This window comes from Calonectris borealis, chromosome 28 (assembly GCF_964195595.1).
Source record: "Calonectris borealis chromosome 28, bCalBor7.hap1.2, whole genome shotgun sequence".
In the NCBI taxonomy this organism is placed as follows: Eukaryota; Metazoa; Chordata; class Aves; order Procellariiformes; family Procellariidae; genus Calonectris; species Calonectris borealis.
This window is the reverse complement of record NC_134339.1, coordinates 5,549,195-5,576,326: the sequence shown is the minus strand read 5'-3', so window position 1 is coordinate 5,576,326 and position 27,132 is coordinate 5,549,195. Positions and strand designations below refer to the sequence as shown.

The 27,132-nt window shown below is 44.2% G+C and overlaps 2 protein-coding genes across 4 annotated transcripts in view; both read left to right on the top strand.

Annotated features, from left to right (window-relative positions):
* Positions 1-572: 572 nt before the first annotated feature.
* Positions 573-5,933, top strand: USE1 (unconventional SNARE in the ER 1). Its single transcript, XM_075175159.1, has 8 exons — positions 573-710; positions 955-1,004; positions 1,454-1,532; positions 2,053-2,205; positions 2,436-2,454; positions 3,176-3,206; positions 3,441-3,603; positions 3,831-5,933. Exons 1-8 carry the CDS (start codon positions 609-611, stop codon positions 4,011-4,013), a joined length of 780 nt encoding a protein of 259 aa, XP_075031260.1. The 5' UTR covers positions 573-608; the 3' UTR covers positions 4,014-5,933.
* A 2,687-nt stretch (positions 5,934-8,620) lies between these two features.
* Positions 8,621-27,132, top strand: part of INSR (insulin receptor) — a 56,152-nt gene continuing 37,640 nt past the window's right edge. Inside the window, exons 1-2 of one of the 3 annotated variants that reach the window (XM_075175132.1) lie at positions 8,621-8,709; positions 21,039-21,590. In XM_075175132.1, coding sequence (XP_075031233.1) covers positions 21,050-21,590 — 541 coding nt within the window. In that variant the 5' untranslated portion in view covers positions 8,621-8,709; positions 21,039-21,049. Of the gene's footprint in view, positions 8,710-13,134; positions 13,469-19,075; positions 19,146-21,038; positions 21,591-27,132 lie in introns of those variants that run through there. The other 2 variants (XM_075175130.1, XM_075175131.1) reach the window with 2 other exon arrangements.

Genomic DNA, 27,132 nt, shown 5'->3' with positions numbered 1-27,132 from the left:
AAGGAAGCCTTTAATCGGAATCGCGTATCTTTGTCAGTACTTCATATAAAGCATTGGGAAGCACTAATGGCAAGCCCGGGGTGTCATTTCGGAGCATTTTGGTGCTCTTGGAGCAAACGTACAACCCAGCACGGAGCCGTAGCGCTGGATGCTTGTGCTGTGCGGAGCTACCTCATCCTCCCTGCGCTTCACATCTGTGAGGTGAAACCTCCGAGGGTGAGGTGCGGTCGTATATAAAACGTTTTGAAGCAGCAGGCTGTGCACCAGCCCTTCACAGAACTGGTCTGAAATCCCTGGTCTGCCGGCCCAGCTCCATGTTGAAGTGAAGGAAGAGCACAGCTCAGGCAGTCTCAGTCACTGCCGCTGGGGCTGTGGTGATGCCACCACAGCACTGCCACAGTGGCCCCGAGCAGCAGCCACCTCTGTGGACGTGTGTGGGGTTTTTTGTTTTGGGTTTTTTGGGTGTTTTTTTTTAAGCAAAACGGCCCTCAGAGCGCTGGACTGTACAGGCCGCCCCGCGCCTCCCGCCCTTCCCTGCGCCCCGCCCCAACATGGCGCCCGCCGCCCGGAAGTGGCCCTGAGGTAGCTTCCGCTGCCGACCGTCCGCCATGGCGCCGACACGGCTGCAGCTGAACCTGATGCGGCTCCTGAGCCGGTGCGAGGCGCTGGCGGCGGAGCGGCGGGACCCCGAGGAGTGGCGGCTGGAGAAGGTGAGGCGCGGCCCGGCCTTCTGGGGACCGGCTTCGCGGGGGGAGACCGACCGGGAAAAGTGCGCGGCGCGGGAGCCTCCTGCCCCTCTGTCCCCGCAGCAGCGCGGTTCGGCTCCTCGAAATAAACTGAGGCAGCGAGTACTATGGAGCGTTAAGCCTTACCTCGCTCCCAGCCGTGCGGCAGCCTCTGCCAGACTGAATATTTCTCCTTCATGCTGTCGCTTAAAGGCTTTTTTCTCCTCAGTACGTGGCCGCTCTTGAAGACATGCTCCGAGAGCTGAAGCAGCAGTCCAGGTGAGCCGTCCCTGAAAGCCTGGGGCGGGCGGCTGTCTGTGGCTTGTTAGTCTCTTGCCTGTAAGACAGGCGTAGCCCACAAACACACAGTAGTGCGTGCGCTTCCCCCTGGAGATACCTGTCGGTGAGGGAGAAACTCTGCCTGCCGAGCAGCTGCGACACAGCCCTGCGAGCGGCGCTCGGACACGTTCCCTGCACGGCAGCCTTGGCCCGGGGCAGTGCCCGTGCCCCTCCGGCCTGCTGTGCCCCAGGCTCTCCGTGCCTTGGTAAAGGGCGTTTGCAGGGGGTGGCAAGCATGTGCCTAGCCTGAGGCTACTTCTCTTAGAAGATGCTTCTTTGAAGAACCATGTGTTGGTTTTTTTATTTTATTTTATTTTATTTATATTCCTGAATACTGGAAAATACTGATAACTTCTGGTTTTCGTATTATTATTTTTCAATTCCCATAGCAAGCCAGCCCCAGAACTGCTGAATGAATACTCTCGCAAAGTGGACTTCCTAAAGGGACTTTTAGAAGCTGAAAAATTGGTAAGATCTACTAGTTCAGCTTGTGAAGACTTAAGTGTTCTCTGGTTTTTTTTACCTTATTGCCTGGTTCCTGTATTTCCGTTTATCTTATGTCTCAAAATAACACTTGTTAAAATCTTATCAGGCAGTCCTTGTAAAAACATGAATAAATGTATTGGATTTTCGTATTTTGTTAAAAGGGGGTATTGTATGAAATCTGAAACTTCTTTCCTCCTTTTCAAAAGCAAAGTACATCTTGCCTACATCCTTCTCACTTTGATGTGGGATACAGGGGCAGGCACTCTCCTTTAGGCCTAACACCTCTTCTGGATGGTACCACGTGCATCTGGAGAGCTACGAAATGCCAATAAGCTGTACCGCAATTAGTGTGGGTACTGTGCTGTTGTTCAGACCGACTTCCCTGTTCTGTGGGAAGCAGCTGTGGAAGTGCTCCCTGCAGCCTTGTTGGTCACACACCCAGGTGGCCTCACACTGCAGAATGTGATATTCATGACTTTTCATTGCTTCTTCCTGCTCACAGTCTTCATCAACTGAAAAGGCTCTGGCAAATCAGTTCTTGGCCCCTGGACGTACCCCTACAACAACCAAAGAGAGAACCCCAGCTACTAAAACAGTTCATCTGCAAACAAAGGCTCGTTGCACAGGCAAGATGAGGAGTGAGCTGCTTGGTACAGTATGTTTTGGTGCTGCTGTTTCTTTCCTGCTCGTTTATAGATTTTCTTGTTGTATTCAGCTGCCTTTGGTGGCTGTGCCTCAGATGTGTCCCAGGCTGGGTGGGGAGTCACCTTTTTCTGATTTGGATAGTTTAAATACTGGGCACGGGCACTATGCTAGGCCTGGAGGACTGTCTTTTATCACTGGCCCTTTGTAATCTTCTGTTTTGTTTCTCTTTCTGCCTCCCAGGATCCCTTGGCTATCGATGGTAAGTTTAACCTGTTGTTTTCTCTAACTTTAGTTAATCCGAGTGTTACAGGGAGAGAAGGAGGAAGGTCAGGTTTTAGAGATTTGCCACAGTGTACTTTTAATTTAGTGGCTCACTTCTCTTCAAGATAGCAAATTTAAAAAACAAAACCAAAAACCCTATCAGATGAAAGCCAAGTGTTGTTATCAGTATGGTAGCAGGGACTTGCAAGAACCTATTTTTCTAGAATTCATACAGAAACTGACATTCTAATTATGGAATTAGCAAGGACAATTTACTTTTATTATTGCTACTGTTCTCTTCTGCTCTGAGCAAATCATGTGATTTTAGGCACTTAGAGTAGGCGTTGTTCTATTCCTCTTAAATATACAGCCATGTTATTCATGTAGGGAATTAATTTGTGGTTTCCATAGCTACTGTTACAGTGCCTGGAGCTAGGCCAATTTAACGTGTCCTGAAAGGGAACACCAAGACACACAGGCTTAAACGGTGCCCTCAGGGATATGAATCATCTGTTTTTTCTCTCCGCCATACGTTTGATGTTATGTGTTGTCTTTTCCCTGTGGAAAGCAGGTAGGCATTTGAAATCCATATTCCCTGGGGTAGAGGACCAAGTAGGATTTGGACATCTGAAAATCCCTTACAGAAAATTTGTTTCTACAGCCTATGATTGCATGGGAATTTAAAACATGCTAAAACACAAATTTAACTCTTTTTCCAGATTCTGAGGAGTTAAACATAAGAAAGCGGAAGTAAGTCAAAATTTCTCATTCTGATGCTCAGTATTTTGGGAACTGCTTTCCCAGTGCTCTTTAAATCACAGATGTACTTCCATTTGGGTGAAGTGCCTGCTGGTAGAAACCTAAATGTAATGACTTCAGCTGATTTAACTGTCTTGTCAGAATTGCAGAGTCTGGGGAGACCTTGGGAGATCAACCCACAGGGAAGTCCAAATGCCAATTTTTTTTTCCCTTACGCTCTTGCAGAGGCCTTGCATCTGATGAGAAGCAGTCAGCAGTCGAGCTGGATGCTGTGTTACAGCACCATCAGGATATGCAGGAGAAGTTAGCTGAAGAAATGCTAAGTTTGGCTCGCAGTCTCAAAAACAACACTCTGGCTGCGCAGAATGTGATAAAACAAGATAACCAGGTAGCGCATGTTAAAGTGATAAACTCTTAATTTTGCCACCCAGAAGGTTAAAGTGCTAATATGTTAAATACTATACCTATAACTTGATTTCAGGTGAGATTAGAGTGGGGAGACTTGGAGGCAGTACCTGTCTGCTATAGTGCAATTGAACCTTTTCTCTGTTGGAGAAATAGTGATCAGAACTTTCAAATCTGAGTTTGAAACCGTTTGTCCTCTTTGCTCCCCAGACACTATCGCATTCCCTCAGGATGGCAGACCAGAACTTTGAGAAGCTCAAGGATGAATCTGACCGCCTTGAACAGCACGCAAAGAAATCAGTCAACTGGCTGTTATGGATAATGTTAATTGTAGTTTGTTTTATATTCATCAGCATGATTCTCTTTATCAGAATTTTCCCCAAACTAAAATGATTTTTTTTTCCCCCAAAACTGCCAGAAGTGCAGTTGGAAAGCTCAGCTGGTATAACTGTCAGCAGTCAATTACTTTGCCGCCTATCGTGTCCTTAAAGAGGCTGTCCAAGGCCTACCCTTGCATCTCTTTCTTGTGCAAGCACTGGATTCAGTGAAGGGTTTCATGGGGAAGGCTTTCTACACTTGGATACTTGGTTACTTTTTTTTATTTAGTGAATATTGTTGGCTATTGAGGGGAGAACTGGGATAAAGATAGCAATTTACGCTGAGCTGCTAACAAGGTCCTTAGCGGATAGATACAGTCCTGTTTTTAACATGGCTGTGGCAAATGTTACAACTCCTAAAAGACTTTTCTCAATATGAATATAAGTAACAGTTAAGTCTTACAATTTTTCCTGTCTTTACAGCTTTACTGTACTGAAGTAGGACCTTGCTGCCAGCAGGATATTTAATTACAAAGTTATGTACGTACACAGCTGTAGAGTGTAGGAGGAGAATGCTGCCATTGAGCTGCTTGCCTGGCTCAGATTCAGAGAGTATCAACAGGTAAAACTGTTCTCAGGCTCACCTTTTCCCCAGGGTATTTAACACTTCGGACTTTGCAATCTTCTTCAGTTTAGACTTACTATAGAAGGGCTGAAGTTGCCTGCTCTTGCAATGTTTGCTTCCCTTTTTGTATGCGCAAATGTTCTCACTTACTCATTGTTATGTTGATGCTGTTGCATCAAGAAAACACTGTGACCCTGGCACCGTAGAATTGTACACACAGTACTCTCCGTAGGGTAGAGACCTCACCTGTATAAACATTTTTTCACTGCAAAATGAGGGCAGAGGAAGCTGGTGTCTTCAAGACAGAAATGATAATAATAAAAAAAAAAAGTCAGCCTTTACCTTTTGAGACAAGTTATTCTGGACAAGAGTGTTCGTGTCAAACCTGTATTCTGAAGAGGTCACTACAATAAAGCAGAGACGAAATAAACTAGAATGAATATTTTTAGAATGCTGCTACTGCTAGAAAAATTTAGAGCCTGCAGTAAAGCAAGGTTTGTTGTGACAATGTAAGGGCCATTTTTAAGTGCTTGTGATAAGCTAAAAGCAAACCATTCTGCATCTGTGCTGTCGTTTCTGGAGTCTGACTCTGGGAAGTGGTGGTGTTTGGGGGTGTGCAGTTTCACGTTGAGGAAGTGGGGAGCACAGATGACCCCCCGGTGTTCTTTTGCCATTTCTATTGCTGTTTTGAACCACTAGGTGGGGTGTCTCGGGCCTCTCTGGTGATCTCCACAGCAGCCCTGGGCGAGAGGAAGGTGGGGGGAAGAGCTGTTTTTGTCACAACAACTGAGTTCTTACGAAAGTCCGACTGCTTCTTTGAACGCATCCCAGGGTAGCAGGCTCTGTTTCAGAATTGTTCTTTGTTCTTTACAAAAACGGCTCTGTTAATGAAGACAGTTAACATTTTATTTACATAAAGTATTTTTATTCATTTAAGAGGATGTGAAATATTGCAGTTTAGTATGCCATTCACTTACGGATTATCAAATGAGTGATTATACTATGAAGTACAGTTTTTTCTTCTAGCTACTCATCTATGTGATACGCTCATTCTGTTCAAGCAAACTTGCTACTTACCTTGAACTTTATAGAAATTTATAGTTGTAGCAATCCATTTATGAACATTTCTACTTTTCCCAGTAGTTTTTCTTCAACTGTAATGTTTGACATTTCACTGTGCTTCATTAGTGAATGCTGTGTCACCAAACTATTTTTTAATTCTAATTGTTTACTACTTTCCCTGCAGGCATTTCAGTGCTGAGCTCTTCTCTTAGAGCAGAGGTTGAATGTAGTGCTGGAATGTTTTTTGTTAATGCTTCACCGTCTATAACATTTTCCCCTTTATTACTCGAAATAAATTTTTTTTCCCCAGCTTGCAAAAGACTTGGTGCATCATTGCAAACAAGTTTAAAGCTGAACTTTGCTGTCTGCCATGTGTTGGCACTTATAAATTAGAAGTTCAGTTGGAAAGACCTGAAAGGGAACTAGTGATAGCTTGCCCCCAAGAAAATATTCACCCCTCCAAGTCAACAGCAATTCCTTCACAAAGAAGCCTGCTAGGAAATCAGTTCAGAAACACACGGTATTTAACTTTCGACCGCTGACATTTCTTAGGTGTTTGTTATTTTGAAGGATGAGCTGGCAGAACTGAGATTGAATCCTGTAACTACTAACACCTTTTGTGCTATCTCGCATGACCGTTGAGCATAGTGCTTCCAGCGCTGCACTGAGCTGCTGGTTACCTCTGACCCGGTGGAAGAATGTTACCTTCTGCCCTGGCAAACCAAATGGGTTAATAGCCTCAGTGGCCAGCAGTCTCCCGGCACACAACGGCTGTTTTGTCAATCGGCAGTTGCAGTCTTTGCTTTTCTTGAGTTCATTTAATAATTACCATCATTCAAAAACGCTTTGAAGATCGGTGCCAGTAGTATTTGGAATAAACAATCACTCACGGCTTTGTGACATTTCACAGATGAAGTGACAGTTTTTATTTTTGACTAATGTATGGGTGGTGGTGGTTGTACAATCTGCTACTTCACCCCTCAGCTCCATTTCATAGCATGGGGCTCTGATGTGCTTCTCTACAGAATAATGTTTTATATAGAAATAGCTTTCTGTGAGAGTTGCAAACATTGTGAAGTGAGAATTGCTTAACTTTCCCAAAAGCTTGGGAAATCCAGATGGAGAGATGTTTATCAGGCATAGGGCTGGGCCTTGGTTGGCTTCTTGGCAGACTACCTGCTTTCAGATAGCAAGTGAGGAAAAAAAATAAAATCTTTTGGAGACTTGGGTCATGTCAGGCTGGTAAATGCACTGTTTCCGAGCCTGGCAGCAACAGCAACTATGGGTCAGTCTAAGCTTTTCTGGCAAACATTCTTGGTGACAGAGATTCCTTATAATACTTAATGTTTAAGCGGTGTCCTCAGTCACAGCTAGATTTATGTTTTGGAAGGATTTTTACAGTAGCTGGGCTGTCGGTAAGGATGCATGAATGGCAGGAGTAGAACACTGTATACAGTGGCTCCTGTGGCTAGTAATCTCAGCTTGTCTTGGGCATATGTTCCCTGGGCTTTACTTTACAAAGCCCCTGTGTATCAGACTTTATAGGCTGTGAGCAGCTTTCCCAAACTGGCAGCTCTTCTGCCAAAAGGGGGGATCTTGTAAAAGGGTGAAAACGATGGGGTGGACAGACCAGGGTTCTGCTCCTGACTGTTCACCTTGTGATACCGGGCAAGTCACCTGCATTCTCATTGTCTCTGCTGTAAACCTGAAACGAAACGCGAGAATCAAAGTCTCATGATTAATAGTTACAAGTATGAAAAATATTCTAACCATGATAATACAGCAGACAGGAGCAGCAAATAATAATCAAATTTCTTGGCCTACAGCAGAGTGCTGATGCTGTTCCAGAGTCCTACAGCCCAGTGCAGGGCTGGCGGGTAGCTCTTGTCCTGATCTGCCACATTGCTGAGGCTTGGTGTGCACTCCCCGTGCGTCCCCACTGAACGAGAGTGACGTTAAAACCCGACTTAGCTAAATCAATACCACCTGTCACATGACACTGCCGTGACATGTCTGGCACGAGCGCTACCTCCTAATAGGAGATGGAAGTGGGAAGCAGCAGCAGCTAGTGAATAATGGATTAGATATGCCTGATTTGTAACATTTAAAAAGAAAGGGCGTGTCTCCTAGCTACAGAACAAAGTGGTTATCAAAACGGGAACTAGAAGTTCTGCGTTGTCCAAAATGCAAAACGTGAGATAAAGCAGCGTGGAGCATACAGTTACGGTTTGCTGAACTCCCCTATGCTGCCTAGAGGGCAGTCCCTTCAAATTTGACTCTGGATCAGCAAAAACGTGCATTAGTGTAAAGGAATAAAAAAGAGACAAGGAAAGAGGGGGGTAGGGGTGGTGAGCTGTAGATGAGAACTGGTGTAGCCAGTTGGTCGCCTGGAGCGCGGCATGCCCATACTATGTATTAGAGAGTGACGCTGCTGCAGCTGCTAACTCGCACGTGGCTGCTGATAGAGAACGTGTACTGTGAGAAGCTGTAGGAAAGAATGGTGGATGAGAGGGCTGGAGAGGACTGAAGGCCAGACATAGATCTGTCTGGATGTGTCGCAGCGGGGCCCCGCACGCTAGACACAGGTTGGGAACGCTGACTGTCGTGTGGTTCTTGTAGCAATCCAGAAAAATCTAGGTTCTTCTGAGTTGGAAAGTTTGGTGCCGAATTAGAACAAAAATGTTCTGACAAGGAATGGAAATAAGTCCAATATTGCATCTGCCTCTGTGACATCCAAAAATCAAACCGAACAAAACCAGAAACTGGACAAAAAAAGATAAAACGAGGCAGCGCTGCAGTAGGCCATGGAGAGCCGTGATTTCCTTTGCATCCTTCATCTCCAGTTTCTTTGAACTGCATGTGGCAGAGAGATGCCCTCTGCCATTTTCACCTTCGGCGAAGGTTGTATTTGCTAATGTAACAATAGAATTCTCCAGAAGGATCTGACAGTGTTTCCTGTTTCAACAGTACAAAAACTGGGACTTGTGTCCTTAGCACGTAAAGTGACCGGATCTTCATCCTCTGAGCTTTCTCCCGCCGAGAAGAGAGCAGTCACTTATCGGATTTGGTGTGGACGGAAGGAAGGGTAAGAAAGGAACTTTGTCAATTCATGACGTGAAATATTTTATATTAAAAGATTTGGCAAATGGTTCTGTGTGACTCCAAACAGGATGAGATAAATTTTCCAAGGTCAGCTCTCCCATACTCTCGGCTTTAGGTCTAGTCACCGAGAAGTCAATTCTGTAACCTTTACAGCAACATCCTGCCAATGATGCAGAGACTTAGCTATTGTTGGCTTCAACAGCAACTCTTCTGCATCTTCAAAGGACAGGAGGCTGAATAATGTGCGTACTGCATGGTGAGAAACTTGTGAGCAGGAAAGTATGTTTGACAAATCAATAAAAATAGAGCAACCTGAGCAACGGGGTAACTATTGACCCAGGCAGTTGGAACCTGTTGTTATGAAAAGGCCATACTGAACGGTGGATGAAGCAGAATGTGAGAATTCTGACCCTCAGTTCGGCCTTCTGGCTTGCTGTGTGGCTTTGGCTCACTAAACTGGTTTTCAGCTGTTTTGTTCTTAAAACAGAATTACTACCGACATGCCGTCTTGGTGAGTCAACTTCTCTAAAGCTCCTTTTGGGCGCAAAGCTTTGTGTTTCTTGAATATTCCTGGAGTGATTCATTAGCAGGGAACTTTACTTTTGTATGGCTAAAAACAAACAACCCAAAACCCACCCAAACACGGACCTCTGCATGTGTGTTTAGTGCCAATGTATATCTCATGAGAAGAAGATGTATTTCATTTTCAAGACATGAAGCTTGCAGCAAGCGCGGTATCTCGGTGATCGGGAAGCCAAGCAGTTGTGTCAGTGCAGGGATGTGACTGCGCTCCAAGGGCAGCGTGCAAACGCTGTAGAGTTCAGTGTACGGCCCTGCTGCAGACAGCAGGCCCTGGAGATAAGACTTTGAAGAACTGTATTCTTGGTGTCTAAACAGCTCAGTCTGTCTTAGCTTTGTTAACTTGAGCAGGGGAGAGCTAAATGAAAATGGTGGTAAAGCTGGCAGTTTCAGACCTTTCAGAAGGGAGGGAGTAACGTCAAGCTGATTAACAGTCATCTGCCATACTCGCTTGTGCAAAGGTGGTTCCTCCTCTAGGGATGTGGCTTCCAAGGACTTCAGTTCCTAGCAGCATTGATCTGGAGGAGCTGGGATCTGATTAGGAAGTTGGCACACTTAGGTTGGTTTCAAATGAAGGCATTTGTAGGGCAGAGCAGCATGACTCCATGTTTCCCGTCTCACAAAAAAGGAAACTTGGGGGACAGTTCCAGAGATATTTTTCAGCCCGTGTGGGCTACACAGTGCACAATAGACCAGTGCACATAGAATGCAAAAGCAAAAAACAAGTGCAAGGTTTGGGCCCCAAATTTTTTTTTTTTGGTGACAATATATGTCAAAGTCCTTCTTCAGGACTTGAAGCCATGCCAGATGTGCCATGTAAAAGGAACATAATCTGAAATAGCTTTGGGCATGATAACAATGTGCCCATAGCCTTAGACTATTTTCACCTTTATGTTTCTGTAGATTTACATTAATGAGTGAGGGATAAGGGCCTGCATTTTTTTCTTTTTTTTTCCCAAACGGTGAAGGCCGTTGTTTGGAGGGCCTGTCTGACCCTACAAACATTGTGCACTTCTTATAAGGAGGCAGTAGACATACAGCTTTAAATTGCTATTTCTCTGGCTTTTTTGTACCCTTTTAGTCTGTTCTGTGATCCTTGGCAGCTATGAAGTGACTGTAGAGCAAAGATGAATCCATGGGACAGCTCTTTTTTGGGATTTCAACAGGAACAAGACTTTTAATGGGGCCTGTAAATTTACTGCATTATCTTGTGATGTACTGCTTTTATACTGTATAGTATATAGCACTTTTGCTGTGTATTACTGCAGCTGAAATGCCAAAGATGACAAAAACTGAAGTGTGTTTTCATGAAAACATAACAGTGGGGGACCACCATTTGGGTTCCAGCTCTGAAAGTACAATAAAAATTTTGTCACACTAATTTTCTAAATAGTTTAAAAAGCAAAAGATCACTGCCTTCCAAATGCAGTAACCTGGCTGATAATTTATGTACATTTTTATAAATTTTGTCCTACATACGAAGAATATCCTCTACCAGCTGCAAGTGTACGCTGTTCAGGTATGTAATAATAATTTTCTGCATCAAAGAGAAAAAACATTAAAGGTCAGAAAAGAGAATATTATTTCAAAGTTCCATACCCATTTTCCTTGCCTTCCCTGGCAGTTGATACTTAAGAGATTCATTTAAGTAAGGAGGTGACCAAAACAAAAAAAAAAGTATTTGTGGGGTCAAATAGGTAGATACGTTCTATTTCAAGACTCTCTATTAATTTTCTTAGGAGGATTCAGAAATGAACCCCAGAAGTTTGGAAGTGTCACAGTTCATAGCAGACACTTATCACTGCTTAGTGATAACTTACTTTAACTAAACCATGAAACACTTGTGGAGGTGAGAAAGAAATGTGAATGTTGTCGAAGAAAGGAGTCATATTTAATATATCAGACTAGTGATTTTAGTAGTTTCTTGAATCAGAAATTAGAGAAGAGCCTGCAGTGCAGCTATTAGAAAAAAAAATGAGTAAGCAGGTGCTGGCTTAGTTTCTTAGCGCCCACATTGCTCCTGTTGGTTTATCTGATTGCAAACCTAGTGTACTGTAGCATGATAAATATGTAGCAGTGAGTGTATGGGAAAGATGCTGGAAAGATTGCACCCTGATGTTCTTAATCAGTAATTAGAAACTAAAAATAGTATTTTAGGGAAAGATAGTAAATCTGTAGCCTTTAATCCTCCTGCGCCAATCTGTAAGCTGATATCATTATTACATGAAAGGCAGTAAGAACATAAGTGAGTAAGCAAAAGTAGGCTGCTATTACAGTCACACTATAAATTCCACATAGCCCAAGCTGTCTAGATGATGTTGGCTCTATCTGTTTTATGCAAAATCTGTAGTCATAAAGCATAAAAGTTAATTTGCAAGCAGAGAACACATAGTTTTGTTGTTTATTTCCATTCCTTAACTGCCCTTACTTCCTGAAATACTCTGAAGAGAAATGAGTTAGGTTCTGAGTCTCTTCTGCACTCGTGAGTTGTAAGTAGTAGCGTACATGTGAGAAAATGGCAGCAAGAACAGAAATGTGGGGGAAAACCTGTTCCCATGATGGCAGTTCCGACGCACCAACAGGCTGAATCAACAGCTAATGTGCTGTGCGGAGAGACATCTTCTCGTGCTATAATAATCACAGAGAAAGCATCCCCACTTAAGCAGGGCCTTTCACCTAAGCATTTAAATAGCTTGCAAATGCTAAGATGCAGTTATTGTTACGCAGGTACCATCACAGCCAATACTGCTTACGCTCAGGTGATTTAGTAGAATCAGGCCATCGACCTTACCCCATCCAACTAGGAAACCTCAAAGAATGTCGAGGAGTGAACCATACCAAAATAGACGTGATTTCATAGACCAGTCCTCCTCCCATTCACAGCTATGTAATATCCCTGTGACAACTGCGGCAATTCTTTAAATGGAAAAGTAACACAAAGTATTTAAAATAGTGCAAACTCCCTTAATGCAATTCAGTGTCTAGAAAAAGGAGCCAATGCTAAGTGACCTGCTGGTAACCACTGGCCTGCCCAGTGGCCCATTGAGCAAGAAATGTAATACAAAAGTGAGATCTGTTGTAAGCTGAAGATGGTGGGGGAAAGATTTGAAGGAAGAACGTCTATTTACTGAGTATTTTTGAATTAAAAAAGCTTTATTCAGCAGTTTATAACTCAGTATCTTGCAGAAATGGGTGAAAGCAAGTGCCAGATAAAATTACTGGAAGTTGCCAGGAAACGTACTGTCGTGGCTTAGCACGACTACAACGCAGAGATGATTAAAAAAGGAGGAAAAGGCACCAAATGCTGAATCTCACTGGAAAAAGATAACCAGAAATTTGAAATGGCTCTTCGGTACCGAAAACGGTACCGTTCAGTAGCTTGGTCCCTACTCCCAAGCTCCCTTTAGCGATTCTCTGGCGCACTTCATCCCTCCAGGTGCTCTACGGAGCGGGAGTGAAGCGGCCACAGTTCGGGCAGCAGCCCCGCGCTCAGGCTGGGCTTTAGGCCATGGGGACAGCAAGCCGCCCCGCAGCGCGCCTCAGCGTATCCGTTTTACTGGCTCAAAGCCACCGAGGCCGAAAGAGCTCCCTCGGGCAGCTCTCCCTCCAGCGGGTTTTACAGCAGGCCAAAGCTCGCAGGAATCGTCCCGGCCTCCCCCGGCCGCTTCCCTACGCCGGGGCCCGGGGCCGCCTCAGCGGGCCGCCCCCGGCAGGTGGATGCCGCCGCCCCTCCCCTCCCCCGGCCCGTCCCGTCCCCTGCCCGGCTCCGCGCCGCCTCTTGCCGCCGCCCCGCTCCGCTCCCAGCTGACGGGGGCAGCCCCTTGTTTACTGGCCAGGGAGGCAGCCGCCAGCCCGGCCTGCGCTGGAAGGGGCCGCCGGGGCCGACACCGCGGGGCAGGGAGGGGCCGGGCGCCCCGCTTCCTGGGCCGGCGGCCGGGCGCTATAAAGGGGGCCGCGGCACCTCTCCGGGTCTCTTACCGACGATGCGAAGCCGGGCCCGGCCCCCGCGCCCGCCCCACGGCCTCTGATTCGCCCCCGCCGGGACGCGCCGAGCTGCGGCGGCTCCAACGACGCGGGCATGGGACCGAGAGCGGTGGCGGCGGCGGCGGCGCTGGCCGTGGCCGTGGTGCTGGCGGCCTGGTGCGGCCGGAGCCGCGGGGAGAGTGAGTAGGGGCCGGGGGCGCGGCCTAGGCGGGCGGCGGGGCGCTGGCGCAGGTGGCGCGGCGGGGCCCGGGCGGCGGCGGGCCGCGGCCCCGCGCCGTGAGGGGGCGAGGCGGGCGGCGCGGGGCGGCCCGGCCCCGCCGCGCTTACCCTTTGTACCTGCTCGGGGCGGGGGGGGCCGGCCGCCGCGCCAGGCCGCGCCTGTGGCGGCTCGGCCGGGGCCTGCGGTGCGGGGGAGCGGGGCCCGCAGCCCTCCGGTGTGGAGCGGCTCGGGTCACCTTCATCCCTGGGTTCGGCGTTTTCCGCCCCAAACCGCGGCGGGGCAGAGCGGGACGTGAGGGAGGGCTCGGCGGCGGCCCAGATTGGAGCTGGGACGGTACCGGGAAGGTCTGTGCTCCCCCGGTTCGCCTGGGGATGTGCTCACCGCCGCGTCCTGATCCTCCGGGTCTCTCCCTCCACCGGGCTTTGAGGCCGGGGCGAGGGTGTAACGGTGCCGGGGAGGGGGCCGCTCCGCCGGGGCTCGGTGCGAGGAAGGGCACGGCCCCCGCCCCGGCCCCGCTGCTGGGAAAGCGGTGGCTGCAGCGCCCCGGCACCGCTCCCCTCGGCTGGCTTCGAAGCGGCTCTCCTGTCAGGCGGCTCTCCGTCTGGCATAGCCGCAGAGTGGGGAGGTTTTGTCTTTGACCACAGGAATACTTTTAGGTAGTCTTCTACATCCACGGGTGTTAAAGGGGGATGAAGCTTGGAGGTAGGGACCGGTGTTTAAACAGGGTCTTGTAAAATACGAGATAGAGGTATCAAGGTGTTGTGTCGGAGGTGGCAAACTTGTTAAATCCACGGCTGACGCGAGTTTACGCCTCACGAGCTGTTTTGATGGGTTACGTTAAACAGACTTGCCTAGGAAATTCTTCTAGTTAGAGGTTTTAATTTTGGATTATGTTTACTGATGTTTTTTAATAAAAGGGAAGTATTTATTTAAAGAGAGCTAACTGGATATGTAAATTGTCTGTCCCATGGACAACGCTATAGTCTACCTGTTAGCTTTCCCATTGGAAAAGGCAATGGCAAGATATCTGGTTCAAGTGCAGACAATGCAACGATGGGCGTTTTTGAGATGTGTGTGGTATTCAGGGAATAAAGCAGGATGTACCTTAAGACAGCCTCTTTCTTCCAGCATTCGGACAAGTTATGTATTTCAGAAATACCCCAGTTTCTTTTTCATACATGTTTTTACGTTAGAAGCCTTAAAAGACACCAGTGGCATGGTTTTAACTTGGGAGGGTAAGTTCCAGCTGGCAAGCATGTACAAACCTGCCCGTTACCAATAGAGAAATGGAAAAGGTAGTTGACATACAGCACTAATAATAAATATGTATACACATTTAGTCCAGCAGTTCCTAATTTGAAAACGTTATTATTACTACTACACCGAAGCTTCCTATTTAAATCATATTTGCTTTTTGGGTTGCAAGTGTGTTTATGATCTTAACTCCCGAATCTTTGCTGTATTGCTGCATGGTAGGAAAATAGGCTCTACAAGTCATGGATGGAGAAACAGGAGCAATGCACAAGATGTCAAAGCAGAGTCTGGGGTGGAATATTTTTATATCATTCATGCAGCGCAAATACGTTGTAAAGTATTTTGCATACAATTTGGACGATAAGGTCCCTAATTCAAAAGGTTTTCAGCTACTTTGATGTTTGACTCCATTTTCTGAGAATGATTAGATCACACAGCACTACAGTGCGGATGGAAAACAACACGCTAACGCGAAGGCCTGCATCAGCGTGGCTCGAAGGGTAAATGCACGTACAATAGTTGCATAAGCAAACAAGTTGTTCCCTGAGCAACGGAGCTAATGAAGCCTGCTTTCTTGGAGATCTGTGTCCTGCATTCTGTACAAACATGCCCCGTGATAACGCCGCTCTCCAGTGACAATATTCCCCCCATCTCTGAGCCCAACCGTACGTAGTTTTGCTGGTGCCCCGTATCTTTCTCTTCCCTTTACTTCTTTTAGACGTCAGGTAAGAGGCTGGGGGAAAGCAGCACATAGTGTGTGTGTAGGTAGGCAAGCTGGGTGGGTGGTTTGAGTTCACGCTTAAAGTATCCTTTGGATAGAGATGCTGAATTTCTCCTCCTTAAGCCATCCCCAATTTTCATGAGTCTTTTAGGAATGAGAACTCTCTTCCTCTTTGACATGTGGCTGAAGTTAGTTGGTGAGTTCAGAAGTTACTGAGAGGAGTAGAAGCAAGGGTTAAGGAAAGGAGACCTGACCTGCGCATAAAATGAAGATACATATATCTTGTTTTGTGAAGAAAAACAGGTTTGTGTGTTTGTTTTGTCGCTGTGTAAACATAATGCAACTTCTTGAAATAAATCTCACACGTGACTCATGCACGTCAATTCATTAGCTGTGGTATTTAGGATGGGATTTACCTCACCTAGTTCTAGGCATCTACCAACTTACTTTGGGCTTCTTTTGTGATTAATAGAAAACTAATTAATACAGTCACTAGAGTTTAGAGTACGCTTCCTCCCCTTCTAAACTCTTCACCTAAATTTGGGCGCTGCACGTGTACTCCATTGGCTACGGCTGACAGTGGGAGTTAGAAATCTAGCTGAGATCTCTTTACCTAAATCATCAGGTGGGACGAATTTCACTTGGTGTTTCTGTAGTAATAGCCTTTTAAAATAATTTGCTGCTTAATTATTATTTCTGGCTCATACAGATTTTTTTGTGCTCGTAAACTCATTAAGAAACTGGTCCCTTGTTCCACCTGAACCCTATGTTAATTTTTTGGTGTTGGGAGACTCGGTCTGCAATGAAATTTTGGTCCTGAGAGTATGAAGTAGAGTAAGTGCGGCAGGGCGGGGCTGCATCAAAACTAGGCAGCAACTGCGTCTATCAGCTACCCCAGTGAGTCCTCTTGCTATTTTGAAGAGAGGTAGCACACTAACCGTCTCTCTGAATAGTCTGTAAAACCCATAAGCTTTCTGGAGGTCAATTTTGGGGTGACTGTCTTGCGGAATATAAATTGTGTTGATACTGGCAACGTGTAAAACCTGTTCCTGCTCCCTTTGAAGTCATGAGGATCTTAAGCTCTGTTAGCATTGACTTCTGCCCGTTACCCTGAGTGATCTCCCCTGGTCCTGGGATGCTATCGCTTCACTGCCTTTTATGTTTGCATGGGAAGCATAGCAGTATGAGTCGTGTTTTCTGTTTATGTTTTGAACTGAATGAGGAGAGCGTAATGATATAGCAAACCAGGCTTTATAGGCCAGCCTGTGAGGCTATATATGCTTTTGGCATTAAAGAAAGCGACCTCTGTGAGAGGTTTGCCCTCAGTTCAGCAGCGCTGTCTTGAGTATTGAAGGATAACAGGCATCTGAGATGTTACCTGAGGGGGCTGGAGGTTTATAGCGGGCTCCCTTTTGAGTCCATATCTCAGTTTTCTTCATTGCTCAGATCTAAATGGCTGAGGTGGAAAATTGAAGTTTAAAAATTAATATTTCACAATTGGATATTTTTGTTTATTATACTATTGCTACAGTAGGCTAGAAGCTCTCTTACAGTCCCTTCTACTAACCTGTCACTTAACAGGACATTTTCCTATCTCAGCAGTTATCCCAAGAAACATCCGAAAGCCCTTTTCCGAGTTCTTAATACCACTTCTAAAAGTCAGCCTTATATAGCATCGCAAAGCTTTTGACTTGGCCAAAGTGAGTGTAATTTTTCTTAAATAATTTGTTTATTCAAGTAGGCAGCAAACACTATAAAAATGGGGAATTAACTAATAATTATCTTAAATGGTTTGTGATCTTTCTGTGCAATGCTACATTATCCTGGTCTTGATTGTTAAAGAGCCAGAGCTCTGAAGCAGTGAATCATTAAGGTTTGGTATCCACATAGTTTACTCTAAACAAGGCTTAAGTTCCAGCTATTCCCCTGTTAGACTCTATCTTGAAAACTAACCTCTGACATCAGATCTAGTTTCTTCATTCAGTACTTTAAGGTTGTTACCAAACTAGTTTGTTCAAGAGGCTTTGGCATCTGGGGATTTTTTTGTTTGTTTTTAAAAAGCATGCCTTGCAACTTTTTTCTTGGGGGTCTGATGAAACATGTCTATAATGATTTTATTTTTTTTAAGTTACTTTGAATAGCTTGGTAACTAGAGATGGAGGAGCGTTTCCTCTCTGGCAGTGTAACGCTCTGCTGGTGGACATGGAGCCTGTTTCTGCTGAAACCTAGGAATTTACATTTAGTAGAGATTTTGCCAGTAGTTTGAACGGGAATAGCTTTGTGCCTACTACTGGAGAATCAATTTGAGATTTTTATTTCCCTGAAAGCTAATTTATATGTTTTTTGAAACCAGGTTGTCTGTCTTATAATTGACTGCTCAACTTGGCTCTCCTTCTTCTGGAAGCAAACCTGCCTAGCCTTCGTACTGAATTGTTGATTAATCCCCCTGTCCCTGCAGAAGAAATACTATCGAGAGAAGCTGTGAAAAAACGCTTATTACTTTGCTTAAAACTGCTTCTTGTTGTCTTGGTAACAATAAATTTATGGGCTGACTGAAGCAGCTGCTGCATGAACAGAAGATACAAACTGCTGAAGAGAATTCAAAAGCTTGAAAAGATCGAGAACCCTCCAACAAAAAAGCATGTTTTGTTTTGGATATTCTTAATTCCTTATTATTCTCCTTGATCCTTGAGGTGGTAAAAAAAAAGGAGCTCGGGTACCGTGGTGGTATTTATCACTTAAAAACTAAACAGAAGCAGAACATGAGAAATAGTTCTTGAGCGTGATTTTCTCTAAATGTGGAAAAATCTGTATAAACGCTTTTAATCTTTGTGGATTTACAATTATATTAGCCTTTTATTCAATTGTTTATTTCAGAAACAAACCTCTAATTTGTTTTAAAGTCCTCCTAAGTTTCTATACCAGACTCACATCAGCGTCTGACATTGCCTCCGTCAACAGGACTTGTGCAGAAGCTCCCAGTATTGGAAGCCCTTAAGCACAGCAGACAATGTGCCGGTTTATTACATTGCTGTTGCTCAGCTTTGAAAGCAGCAGGGTTTGAATAACTCGGGTCACATCCTGGTTTGCCAGGATGTGTGGAATCTCCTGTCTGGTCTGTGCTGGCAGCACTAATTACAAATAATGCATTCTGTATGAGAGCTGGTGAAAAATACAAAAATATTTCCAAAATGCAAACAACTGATGGATTGTGGATGTGTACGTCCAGCTCTGGGAGATTTAGATGATTATTTAGCACTTCAAAATGCTTTGCTGTTTAGTCCCAAGCTTCACCTGTCTCCTCTTAGCCGTGCTCTCGGAGCAGGGATAGCTGTGTGGATTAAGGGGTTGTCTGGGGGCCAGCTTGTGGCCAATTTCTAGTGACTTACCTAATTCTAGTTGAAATGATGAAAGATGCGGGTAATTATTCTGAGTGTATAGATGCATTTTGTGGCCTTGAGCCACAATAAAAGCCTAGAACTTTTACTCATGAAAGTAATTCTTTATCTGTAGAGTTGAGCTGTATTTTTTGACCTTTCCTTTTTGCTTAAGGTCAGCTGTATACATTGAAATGGCTCTAGGTAGTACTTTATACTGTGATGCAGTATGGTTGTGGGTACCACCTCAGCGTGCTGTATTTTGCCTGTGTGCTCAGCAAGCAGTAAGCAAGAACAAAGACGTTGGATTTTGAATTTATCAGATAATTTTAGCTGCACTGGTGACTTGTACTTTGAATTTCAGTGTTTGAGTTTTGTTTGTCCTTCTGTTGTTTCTCTTTTCACGAAGAAACCACTGGCCTGCCTTGTCACACACTTGCTTCCTTGGAAATACCCATCTTAATTATTTAAAGTAAATATTTAGAGTACTTAAACTGAATCTGTTGCTCTCCCAGTTCTTTTAGCCCACGATTGGGATGTGCAGCAAGTCAGCTTTCTGGCTTGCTTCCAGTTTGGCTGCAGTTTTTCATGGGGCAACGAGGTTGCTGCTAGTTGGTCATCAGATTTCCTTTCCCACTTTTGAGAAGTACATCCTTGATCTTTGAGGCACTGTGTGAATTAGCTTTTTCTTCCAGAAAGCAATTTATGAAACAACTTGGATATAGTGCCAAAAAATCCCATTGGGCAATAACATTGCTCCAAATCCTATATTAGTGTTGCCAGATTTATTTTTTCTATTGCGGTGGAGCAAATTTTTGAATAATCATTAAGTCGTTTGCATGGAATTTATTTTTAACCCACACAGCAGCAGTCTGTAAAATCGTGAGGAGTCAGATAATTGTAACTATTAAACATCTGTCTCTACATCAATTTTGTAAGGCCTGATTATTGCTGGGTGATTTCTTGAAGCTGTGACATGGTAATTTTATAGTTGGTGAACTTTACAGTGACAAAAGAGTAAAGATGCTGTGCTTTTAATTCTTAAGGTGGGGGGGCAGGGGTGTCTCAGCTGTATTCAAAAGAGAGAATCCTTAAAGAGGACGCAGTCTTACCAAAAAAAAAAAAAAAAAAAAGAATCCACCTGGGCAGGACAGGGAAACGGTTGGTTTTTTTACACCATTGTATTGCCAGGCAGGCTTGCCTTTCCACAAGCTTCTCCCTTGAACATTAAGGTCTGGCTGTATATTTCTGTGAAGTTTGGTTTTAAAAGGGTTATCACTGGGACTTTTGTTGTGCTATACAGGCGTGGTGCTCTAAATTTCCTTCTTGATTTCTTACCTGTGCTTAGAGTTAAAAAAATATTTCCCTATTCAATCTTTTTGCTTCCTGTCTTTTCCTTTTGCTGGTGCCTGGATTCATATTATTCTGTTTACCTTCTAATTTACGCTTCATGTAATTGTTTGCTTTGCCAGTTCTTTGGGTTACTGGTTCTACTAAATAAACTATCCAGATAGTCAAGGCAGGGGAATTTGCAACCTTGAGAAAATAAAAACAAAAAAGCCCAAACACCTAACCTGAAAAGAATGCTTAGGGCAAAAAATTACTAGTGTAGTAAATGACTCCTGTCAGCAAGGTCTGGGCAAGAGTGTGGGCTCTATCTTACATGTGTGTATTTCCAGGTTTTTCTGCTCTCTTCCGAAGCACTACCATTTCCTAGCCATTATTCTTTTCCTATCTTCCCCTCCCTGCAACCATTCTAAATTACTCCCTCTAATCCAGTGGCATTAATTGCACAATCTGAGATGAGGTAGGTGTGGCGCTGGCAACTATCTAAAGAAAACAGACTCAGTTGCATAGACATCTCTTACTTTTGTAAATGCTAAATGACGTCTAAGGACTGGTGTTACAACTGCAGTCGTGATAGAGGGAATATCCAGAAACTCAAGATGGCAGAAAAAATTATGAAATACTCTTTCAGTCTTATTTTGTAATCGTATACCAGGGAATGTTCCCCACAGTATATTTCTTAACACTTAAAGCGTGCTTTACTGAAGAGGACCTAGTCGTGACTTCTGAGCGTAGCTATTATGGTGCGGTTGGACAAAACTGTGTATTTAGAAAACTAAACCAGTTACCTTGTCTTAAATGAATAAATAACATCGTTCTTTGCCTTCCAGTTTGCAGAAGCATGGACATCCGCAACAATCTGACCCGGCTGAACATGCTTGAGAACTGCACTGTGATTGAGGGCCACTTGCAAATATTGCTGATGTTTAAAACCAAGCCTGAAGATTTCCGCGAGCTCAGCTTTCCTAAACTGACTATGATTACAGACTACTTGCTTCTTTTTCGTGTGTACGGCCTGGAGAGTTTAAAGGGACTTTTCCCTAACCTCACTGTGATTCGAGGAACTCACCTGTTTTTTAACTACGCACTAGTCATTTTTGAGATGGTTCACCTGAAAGAGATCGGCCTCTATAACCTGATGAACATTACTCGCGGCGCTGTGCGGATTGAGAAGAACAACGAATTATGTTACTTGTCCACCATCGACTGGTCAAGGATTTTGGATTCTGTAGAAGATAATTACATCGTGGCCAACAAGGATGACAAAGAAGAGTGTGGAGATGTGTGTCCGGGAACTGTGAAAGGGAAGAGCAACTGTCCGCCTACTGTGATAAATGGCATTTTCATTGAACGCTGCTGGACCCACGATCGCTGTCAGAGAGGTGAGTCTGCGGAGTGATGTATGTCAGCTGTGGTTTTGCTGTCAATTTTTAACCTGTCAGATCTATTGGAGAGCTAATAGGTACCTATTAGTTGCTACCTTTAAGCACAGGTTCCTAAAAGCGAGGCTCAAAATTTGCTTTACACAGGTAAAGAGAGAACCTTTGGGATGGGGCTGTTTTAGCAGTTCTTTCACCTATGTGAATAATGTATCCAAAAAAGTTCTGTTTGGTTTCTCTGGAAAGTTAGGGACTACCCAGAGCTCACAAGTTTAACAGACTGTGAGTGCAACTGGTATCTTGTATAATAGTGGTATTAGTATCTCTGTTGGGCTTGGGTGGGGGGTTAAAAGTCCAGATTGACTGCAAGGCTGCAGCAGGCGGAAATGGAACGGCGCGGAAAAGTCTTCATGGAATAAGCCCGACTCTAGAAAGGTGCAATTACATTTTTATTGAAACCTTCCTGCCATAAAAAGATGTAAGATATGTGGATGAGTGAGCAACGTTTGCACAGAGTAAGAAGCTGGAAGCCAAGTCAGACCTGAAGAGAAAAGAAGAAGGAGGAGAGAGGACCTGGACGGGGGTTGCCCGGAGCAGGAGTCCTGGGGAGGGCAAAATAACTGGGCTTTGAGCCTGGGGTTTTGGTTCGGGGGGAAGGTATGTTCAGAAAGTTAGCTGCTGTTGCAACCCCCGAACTCCAGTTCTTAAACTGTATTAGGGTTGCTTTTAATTTCATACAGATTTGGTTTTTCCAGACTTGGAACTGACCTTAAGTTTAGTTTTAATTATTATTTACTTTGATTTGTGTTAAATCTGACGACGGGGAGCAAGTGAATTGAGGTAAAACCGACACATTTAGAGTTGTCTGTCTTTCTGGAGGTAGTGCATCCAAATGAAGCAGTGTGTCCTAAGACGAAATAAGGAAACTTGCGGGCTGGAGAGAATTTCTTGCCAAGCTTTAAAGGGCAACTCTGAGTGCTAAGTGCCAAATTTGAGAAGGAATTCCTACCAGTATGCATAAACTAATGAAATTAATGTGGTTTCCCCTCTGCTACTCCTCACCCCAAAATCGTCTAGCTTCCTTTTAAAGAAAGTGGTTATTTTTTGTCGCCAGAATAACAGGGTATGAGCAAGAAGATGCAAGCGTGTATGTGTGTTCCTTTTTTAAAATGAAAAATAAGGTTATAAAGCATTTTAGTTTAGAAACTCTTTCATATTCAGTTGTTGTCAGCACTGAAACCCGCTTTCTTACGCATCCGTGTTTTATGTTTTCTGCTATTTCGTAAGATTAAAGATCTAACCGAAACTTCTTCTGTGGCTAGACCATTCATAATGTCCCTCATTTCTGTGAATTTTCTGGGGCTGTGCTGCAGCAGACTGGAATGTATGGTGTCTCTCCTTTATACGACTGCCTATTTCCATGAAACCTGCAGGAATGTAATATTTTACCATAGGGGCAGAAATCTCAGCTCCTGAGCCTCTCGTACAAATTCAGCTAAATTTGTTGGAGGATGCCCGTACAGCGTCATGCACTCTCTTAGCTTAGTTGCTTAAGGAAGCCAAGCTAGTAAATCCCTTTGACTTTGAAATTGAAATTTGAAAATGATTTCAATAGTGATTATATACAGATGCTCTCATCTGGTTTTCTGTTCTCTTCGTAGAAGATTTAGAGAAGTGCTCTCCTCCATATTTTGGCTGTAACTGGTATGCGTTTTGAAAACCACTTAACAAGCCACGCTTATCTTTGTTTTGAATGCTAAGATTTGTACTTTTATTTATTGGTAGCTGGTGTCCTCAACAAGCTGATATCTGTATTACATTGTGCCTTGTGACACCTGCCTGTATGCTTCTGAAGTTATTTTAGCAGCTTGAGTAGTCTTTTAGACTTTTTAGACTTTTTTGAGTATTTAGACTTCCAACACACGCTAGTGACTATGGTAGAGATTAAGTGACATTTATTTAGTGAACCTGTTGGTGGAATCGCTGTGTTCTCTGTTCTCGTGCCAGCCGTAACGTATCCTTAGCGTGTGTAATTGTTTTGTCAAGATTATTATAAGCTTGTGTGAATTGTACTTTGGCTTTCCTTAGCCTGAAGAGCCTCATAGCAACTCCCAGTACTGAGGGTATTAATGTCATGAAATCTTTCCCTCTGCATTTTTCCAGCTTATCTGGAAACCTTCAGCAGCTAATGCTGTGCTGAAGTCTCCCATCTCTCTGGTTTTAAGAGCATTCCCCTCTTTTATTTTTGCTCTTTGTCTTTTAGCCAATGCTGGAATGAAATGTAGCCATTTCAGTATAACTTTCTTGGGGGAAGTGTGGTTTTGTGTGTTGTTTGTTTTAACGCGGGTTATTTGTACCCCTAGTTTGTTCCATAAAACTTGGTGTGGAATCTCCTGTTTGCTGTTGTTTGGTTTGCATCTCTGGGTGGGAAGTTGTTGCTGTCTAAACTGATAGCGCTGCTGGATAGCACTGCTGCCCTGGGACTGTGGGTCAGGATATTCTGTTTGCTGTTTTGTCTGCCGGAAAAAATCCTTAAAGAATATGTAAATATTGATTGTTTTGATGTTACAGACCGCGTGTCAATTGACAGAGACAAGTCCCTACTGGCAAGCTTTTCCAGCCTGCTAAGCTTTGAGTCTTGCCGGAGAAAATTAGGAGATGGGCAAGAAGTTGGAGAGAGCACGTGTGGGAAGGCTGGAAGATGTCACAGAAAGGTCTCGTGTGGGTGGGAAGGGAGATGGTAACGGCTGGGGTTGGAGTGGGGTCTGTCCCCCATCTCTTCCACACCAGTCCCTGACCTTCCTGTGCCTGCTTCCTTCACGTTATCCCTGCCACATCTCATATTGATCATGCGTCTTTGGTATTTATTTATTTTAATCAGCACAGATATCCCAGTTAACTCCAAAACTAACTTTCAGTTATAGCGTATAATTATCTCTGAGGCACACACCCAAGTCTCTGAATCATCCTTGCAGCTATAACTCCAGCCCAGAAATTTTTTCAGTTGGTGATAACATGTTCAAGACAACAAAGTAAAGGATTTTCTTACAGACGTTAGAGCTAAGGTTGTGGATGAAACTGCTTGGGAGGAACTGAAATGATTTGTGGGCAGCTGCATGGTTTGAAAAAACAGTTTCAATATTGAGGAATCTGTGTCTGAGTGCAAAGATGTGTAGGTGGATATACCATAGACTGAGATTGGTCAGGATGTGTTTCCCGAAAGTTTTCTTTTCTTTTTTCGAAATTACTCGTATTGCTGTGAAAAGCAAGTCGGTTCAATTAAGGCCAACTCATGTTATATTTTGGGTAGGAAGGGAGGGAAATAATGTAGTCTGTTTGGAATTTGGGTCTAGCCTTGTGCTGTTTATGGCAGCCAACTGCTGTTCCTGTTCTGGAGGTTTTGTACCTTTTCAGCCCATGTTTTTACAAGGGTTTTTTTTACATACGTACTTACTTTTATTGCTGTAAAAACATAGTTCTTGGTTCGGTGCAGCATGTTCATACAGAGAGCATCTTTGCTGAAGAATGCAGACAACAAAAATGCTGGAAATGCCACGTCCTAGACCTCAGTCTAGATCTGCCAAACATGATTTTCATATTCTGCATTTTTTTCCACATTTTTTTTTATGTAATAAAAATGCTATATGTCTGTCACTCCACTTGCGGAAGGAACAATTCCCTCTGAAAGAGGATTTCCTGCCAATTCTCTTTGCAGTCAGTCTTCTCTGTCCATACATAATTTGAAGCAGTCTGATGTTTTGACAGTCTAATTATAAAGGCGGGTTCAGCCTCTTACTTGCATATTGGGTCATCTGGAGGTGGAGTAAGGCGATAGGAAGGAAAAGTGGAATGGCAAAATAAAAATGAACAGGAAAATGTTCTGCAATATCGGACAGTCCCTTGGTGAAGGGCCGTGTTTCTGGAATATAAGGATGACTATCTGAAATACGGGCTTCGTTCCTTAGATGATATGATGAAATTCAAGTTCTCTATTCATCCTGAATGAAACCTTTGTAGGAGCCTGTTATCTTCTTGATCTTGGGACTTCACGCTACCAGGAAGTTTGAGTTACTAAGAATGTGGGCCATTTCAGGTTTGTAGATAGACTCTTTCTTCAGTCTATTATCTTGCTTTATGCGATAAAAACAAAAGTTGTGTCTCTCAGTTAGTGAGAGAATTAGAATTTGTTGCAAAATATTAACCTCTTGAAAAGAAAGTGGAAAGTATATGAAACCATTGGGCCAATTGAAGAGGACGGTAAAACAGAGCTGGTAGAAGGGCTGACAGTCTGAAGTAATTGCCATGCGAAGGAGCTGCTAAAGAAAGGTACCGTAGGAAAATAATAATGTTTGTCCGGATTTTTTTGTGATGTTGGGGAAGCAGTCTGGACACTAGGGGTACAACAGAATCTCTCTTTAATTTTCCTGTGACTTATCCAGGGAAAATTCTGGGACAGGTAGGGGACAGGTAAGGAACTGAAGAGTAGCTGTAGTCGCTTGCTTTGTTTCCTAGTACAAGCAACACCACAAAGCACTCAGAAAAAAATTGCTCAGACTGAAATGTCTTTCAGCTGCTGTGAAATAGCACCGAGTGCTTTTGAAGAGACCGGTGCCAGAAGAAATTCTGCAACTATGAACATCTTCAAGGCAGGTTTGAATAACAAAGTTCAGAGGTGTGCGTGGGAAACGTTTTGTGATGTTTACTTAGGTAGAAATATTACTTAGCAACAGCTTCCTGTAATTTTTATGTGCTGGGAATTTCTGTAACCATAAGCTTAGCTTTATTACCTTTGTATGGGAAAGGGGTCTCGAAGCACTGAACAGACTTAGCCAGCCTCAAGGGCAAGATATTTTTAAAGCTTCAAACACAAAAGAAATTTTTCCAGTTGCTACCACATGAAGTGGAAGTGCTCCTTTTATTTGGAGATCTGATAAGAACTGCCTTTTTTTTTTCCCCAGCTTTGACAAATGCCAGATGGAAGTTGACACCCGATAATCTCACTGGGGCGTCTGTTCTGAACCTTGCCAAGCGGCAGCTTTATTGAGTGCATGTAGTGCTTGTGGTTGGGGCTATTGTGATGCTTGCAAACGGCTAGACATCCTAAACTAATTCACTTTAGCTTATTAAGAGTAGTTAAGAGATTTATGGTGCTTGGTGGTGTGATGCAGCCCAGAATTGGGGGAAAAGGGGTGGAAACAATCACTCCATAGAAAATATTTGAGTATACTACTTACTTTAAAAACACCAAGCAAAACTTGGGGCGGTGAAGAAGCATCTAGTTAGGCTTTCTCCACCGACCTGGGGTGACACAAGACTGTAGGATTTCAATACTTAGAGTTTCCACTTGCTGAGAAATCCCCACTCATGCAGCTCCCATGGTCTTACCACATTTATGTTTCTTCGGCTTCTTCACTACTGCACCTTTACTTGAATGCAGGGGGGCTGAAGATTTTCTTCCCCCGACCCAGTTGCCAACCAGCACTTTAAACAGAAGCCACTGTCTGATCCATTCCATCTTTAGAGCGTTTGAACAAGAACTAATTCC